Source organism: Microplitis mediator, chromosome 11 (assembly GCF_029852145.1).
Source record: "Microplitis mediator isolate UGA2020A chromosome 11, iyMicMedi2.1, whole genome shotgun sequence".
Lineage (NCBI taxonomy): Eukaryota > Metazoa > Arthropoda > Insecta > Hymenoptera > Braconidae > Microplitis > Microplitis mediator.
The window spans coordinates 2568108-2573816 of NC_079979.1; the positions used below are offsets into that span (position 1 = coordinate 2568108).

A 5709-nucleotide genomic window follows, 5' to 3' on the forward strand; every position below is an offset into this window, starting at 1 on the left:
CTGCTACCGAAGATATAAAATATAATCATAAACTAAAAATACTTTTGTTTTTTATACATACTCAATAAGAAAGTTCATTTGTATACAAACATTGGAATTTCAGTTCATTTGGACATGCCTTGTTCAACGGATGAAGAATGCAGTCAATGGATACCACATTCAATTTGCACTTGTAATCAATGCACTCGTGATAAAGATTATTTAGCAAAAGATCAGATAACGTGTGCATCTTTTACTAAGATTCCCTGTTCAAGTGAATTTCCATGTACAATGGATCATTCTCTATGTATGGACAATATGTGCGAATGTGAACCTAGATTTGTGTACCACTCTTCTAAATGTGTTTCTCGTAAGTATCGCAATCACCAAAGAGAAACCTTTTTATTACCAATAATTTTTTTTATTTTAAACATGGAATTGTGTCATTTAAATTTACCATAGTAGTTCATAAGTATTATATCTGATAGCAGTCAACAATCTAAGACAATTAATCTTGATTTTCTGTCACATTTATATCTTGTTGATTTCGATTAATCATAGTTTACCTCAATGGGTCTTGCAAAAGTAATAATGATTGCGATCAGATCCTAAATGCAAGATGTTCAGCTGACAATGTATGTGTATGCGATGAAAATCATATCGAATTCTCCGAAAGAGGCTGTAGACCGGTGGTGCGACAACATTGTCTTAAAGATGGAGACTGTATAGCTATTAATTCAATTTGCATCATGAATGAATGTCAATGCAAACCACATTTCAAGAGGCGATCGACAAATTTATGTGTATTATGTAAGTTGAAAATTGAGTATTAATCGTGAATAAATAATTAACGACAGGTGAAAGTATTTCCGATCGGAAATTATACTGTCTAAATATAAATCTTAATATGAAAATAAACAATATGGTAGATAAGAAATCACTTTTGATAAAATAAAGTAATCATAACTATTCTTTTTTGACGAAATTTTAGCTCGATTAGGTATAGACTGTAAAGATAGTAATGATTGTATTGATATACTATATAGTCAATGCTCTGTGAGAAAAAAGTGTGAATGCATGTCAAACTATGAAGAATATAATATTACAACGTGTAGACCATTACTAGGTAGTTATTGTTCAGAAAACCGACAATGTGCAACTCTCAATTCTTTTTGTTTAAATAATATATGTGTGTGTGACGATGGTTTTATAAAATTTTCAAACAACAAATGTACATCACGTAAGTTGATAAATTTATCGAATCTGATGATGTGATTATTTTAATTTAACTCAATATTTTTTAATTGATCAATGAAAGAGATTAAATTTTGATCGATAACTTAGATTTTATCGGAAGGTTCTGCATGATAGATGAAGATTGCGGAGAAATACTGGGTTCGAAATGCGTAAGCGATGAATGTGCTTGTAAAGACAACTATGATATGCTGAATGCAACAGCTTGCGCACCACTTTTAGGTGAATATTGTAAAAACAATCAACAATGTGCGCCCACCCATTCAATATGCAACAAAAATGCATGTCAATGTGACTTTGATTACGCACCTCAATTCGATAATAAATGTATACCAAAAACAGGTGAAAACATTCGTAGATTTTAAGAATTGTCATTATCTGGTGTTAAATTACATAAAAATTGATTATAGGACATTTCAAAGTACCATGTTACAAAGATGATCATTGTGTAGGCATTAAATATGCAAAATGTTCCACATATCACAAATGTGTTTGTCAATCAAATTACATTGCTCTCGGTGATGATAAATGTATAGCACTTATAGATGAATATTGTGATTCAGACGAAGAATGTATTTCATATAATACTGTTTGTATCAATAATAAATGCCAATGTGCAAATAAATTTGTCATGAGAACCAAATATCAATGTGACCGTAGTAAATATAACTTTTCACTATTAGCTATAGTATAATCTATTCAGAAATTAATATTTAAAATTTCGATTTCTTCATTAGTGTCGCTTGGTAGAATGTGTCACAAGGATGATGATTGTTATGTCGGAATAAAAAATACCGTATGTTCAATCGATAATACCTGTGTTTGTCGAGACAATTACTATGCATTGAACAGATTTGAATGTGTCCCTTTTTTAGATGGACATTGTTTGAATAATGGCGAATGTCGATTCAATTCTTCTATCTGTGTTGAAAATAAATGTCAATGCAAACATAACTTTCAATCTGTTTCTGCAAGTCAGTGCAAACCAAGTAAGTAATTTTTGGACTAAAAGTGTACTGAAATAATTAGAACAAAGGATTCTACACGCGAAAATCTTTTTATGCACCATAAACAGAATTCATGACTTAGATTAATTTCAGTTGACTACTTGTATGTATGCAATGAAGATTTAGATTGCGGTGATCCATGGCATAATAAATGTTGTCCAGACAAGAAATGTCGATGCAATTCAAACAATATTTCAATTAATCAATCGACATGCTTGCCACTTTTAAAAGGTTATTGCTGGAAAGATAGCCAATGCTTCGTTCCCAATTCAGCTTGTATCGATTTTCAGTGTAAATGCAAACAGAATTTCATAGCTGTATCCGGTAATCTATGCTTACCAGGTAATCAAAACTGTCACAGATAATAATATTTCGTAGATATAAATCTCACAAAGTCAGATTTAGTAAATTATAAAGACTTTTATATGATGAATTTTTTAATCATATCGTTTATTCTTCACAGTGTAACGTATGACCCTATCGACAAGCTTATTCTTATCATCACTATGGCTTTTCCTATGGACCACGAAGCGGCTGCTGGTAAATAGTCATTGAATTGTCATTTTAACATTTCCATTATAGTTTGTAAACGGTTTTAATAAAAAATAGGAAAAACCTTAAAAATTCCCTTATGCATATACAATGACAAGATTGAATTTGTTAAGATCAAAAGATTAGTCTTGTTGCTACAAGGGGATTTTTTTACCTCTGCAAAACTTCTAGTTCTGCGAAACTTCTGGAAATACGAATGGAATACTCATAGAACCGAATCCTGTTGCAACAACATCCGCTTAAACACTTGGCCACTTCGAACTGTATAGTAATTGATTTTGTGTAGTGATAGGTCCTTTATTATGCTCCAGAATTTCCTATATATGTATATATAATTTGTCGAAATAAAATTTTTGATTCGATTTAACAGACTAATAAATGTTTAAGGCATTGAAAATTGTAGTACAGTTGGATATACAAAAACGTATAAGTTACCGCAAAACTTATTAATTTAGCTTAAAAAATATGGTAACACATAAAAAATGATTTTTACAAAAACACTAAATTTATTTCTACCTTCAACCATAATTTAGATTTTTTATTTCACAAAAGTCCGTCAAAATGTTGTTAATATTAAGTAGAATATTGTCTCTAATAGTAGCATTTGTTAATCCTTTATTAAATACTAGAGCTTATGATAGTCATTGTGTCATCAGAAATACTTATGTAAGTATTTCTTTTCATATGGATACAAAATAAAAATGAATTTTTTATTATCTTCTCTAAAATAGTGTGATCCAAATATTACGCGTCCCTGCTGTGATCAAACAGATATTTGCAAACAAACTGAACCAAATTCATTTAAATGCATCGAAGAAGGTAATCAAATTCATAATTTACCTTAAGGTAGTTCACTCGCAAAACGACTTTTATTAGGAATGCGATGAAATCAAAACACGAGATTATCAAAAATGTCTTATATTTAATGGAAAAAAACAAAATTTTTCCACCGATTGTAAAACGAGGTATTAACAAGCAAAAAATGCATAGCTAACATGCTGAAGATCTACCAAGTATCAAAAAGACGTGAATTTTCCTGAATATCTAGATAACGGTTTTTACCATTTTTTTGAAAAATTTATGCATTGGTGAATAAAAAAATTAGAATTTTAAAAAAAAAAAGCTCGAAATTTTTTGATCGATTTGTTTGAAAAATATAGATTTTTAAAATACAAATAATTTCAAAACACTTGACGTGTGGTGGGATTCAGTAATCAGAACTTGGCAACGTTGCAGTCATACTTAACGCGCAGAATTTCAAATGTCAGTTTATTAGGTTAATTTGTGAACATGAATGTACTATAGGTTGAAAATTTATTTTAAAATTTTTTGAAATAATATCTATGAATATTAAACATGAATTCAATGATATTAAACAAACAAAAATATTCTTTTTTGATATTAACTTATTTTAATGATGACTTTTCCGATAGCTTTACAGTCCTGAAAGATTATGAAACCGCAAGTAGCAGACTTCCGAAAATTTTGTAATTTTTATAAGCGAATAATTACTAGTAAGTAGGAAAAAATGATTAAAATATGCATAAAAATTTTTCACATGATTTTTTTTCCTACAAAAATTTTATTTATTTACAAAAAAAAAATCAATATTGTTTAATGTCTACTACTTTCACTTTCATGAAAAATGAATATGAGGTAATTGTCATTCAGAAAAATTAAAACAAATTTTCATATTTTTTTTATAATACGTAACTTAATAGTTAGAATAAATATTCATTTATTGCCATTGCTGCAAGCAATAAAATAATACCATAAAATTTATTTTCAAATCAACCATTCAATAAATTTTTTTCAACAATAAATACATAAATAATCCCCAATTCTCTACTACCGACTATACGTTACACAAAGTGATCAGTGACCACAGTGCTCTCTAAACATGAATTAGTGAAAATAAGTGAATATTCACTAATTCCAAGTGCAAACCGAACCACTAATTTCAAAAAGTGGTTCGGTTGGCACTCAGAATTAGTGAATATTCACTGATTTCCCTTATGTATATTTAGAGAGTGCATAGTGATTAAAGAAATAAATTACGCTATATTTTTATTTTTTATGTAAGAAAGCATTATTTTTTTTAAATACTCAATCAAAAGGTACTGTTCAAATTTATTTTCAGCTTAACCAAAAAATGCAATCACATGTAATTGTCAACAATAACAAACTGTATGTACATTCAAACCACACTATATAAATATTACTACCTATACGTTAAATCTATAGATCATCTATATGAATATTTGCAGCGTTGCCACATTTATTATACTCATCAGTGTGATTGTATCAGTGTGTATCGGTATAAGGGTGATTCAAAAAACGAACAAATTTTTTTTTTTTCTTCCAAACAGGTTAAAAAGTTTCGTTTAGATGAAAAAAGATGCCTGTGAAAATTAGAGCTCTTAATATTAATATTACTATTGTCCGCATTGCACTTTTCTATTTCCCATAAGAATAACATGGGAAAAATTTTTTTTATGTCTACTGATTTTTATAAGTAGCTAACGATGCGTCATAGGAATAATTGGCAGGCATGGTTTTGTAGGGAATTGAATGCTCTACAAAAAAAGATTCTTATCATTTTTTGCGGAATCTATTTGTTCAAAAGTTATTTGAGGCTGAAGTCGAATTCATATTAAATTTTGAGTTTTTCTTACTTTTCCGGCGAAACTATCAGACCTATGACAAAATAACATAGGACATTTTTTGTAGACAATTTTATTCCCTAGAAGTTATACCGAATAAAGTTTTTTCGAATTTCGCATTGTTTTCTAGTTATTTTTATTTTAATGTCATGCTCATAAAAAAAATAGTCTTCTGATCGATTTTAAGAGCTTGACATTCAAATAAAAATAACTAGAAAACAATGCGGAATTCGAAAAAACTTTATTGAAAATAA

General features: G+C 29.0%; 1 protein-coding gene across 1 annotated transcript; it reads left to right on the forward strand.

The window, feature by feature from the left end:
- The first annotated feature begins 1725 nt into the window (after positions 1-1725).
- On the forward strand, positions 1726-2850 carry LOC130677782 (protein cueball-like). Its single transcript, XM_057484638.1, has 4 exons — positions 1726-1892; positions 1971-2222; positions 2334-2582; positions 2704-2850. The coding sequence occupies exons 1-4, from the start codon at positions 1865-1867 to the stop codon at positions 2706-2708; spliced, it is 534 nt and encodes a 177-aa protein (XP_057340621.1). The 5' UTR covers positions 1726-1864; the 3' UTR covers positions 2709-2850.
- The last annotated feature ends 2859 nt before the right edge of the window (positions 2851-5709 follow it).

What these genes read in the sequence shown, in the direction of transcription:
- LOC130677782 (XM_057484638.1), top strand. Translation starts at nt 1,865, where the DNA reads ATGAGAACCAAATATCAATGTGACCGTA. An exon ending in CAAATATCAATGTGACCGTA is followed by an intron (nt 1,893 to 1,970) that starts GTAAATATAACT and finishes TTTCTTCATTAG; the next exon opens with TGTCGCTTGGTAGAATGTGT. An exon ending in TGCAAGTCAGTGCAAACCAA is followed by an intron (nt 2,223 to 2,333) that starts GTAAGTAATTTT and finishes GATTAATTTCAG; the next exon opens with TTGACTACTTGTATGTATGC.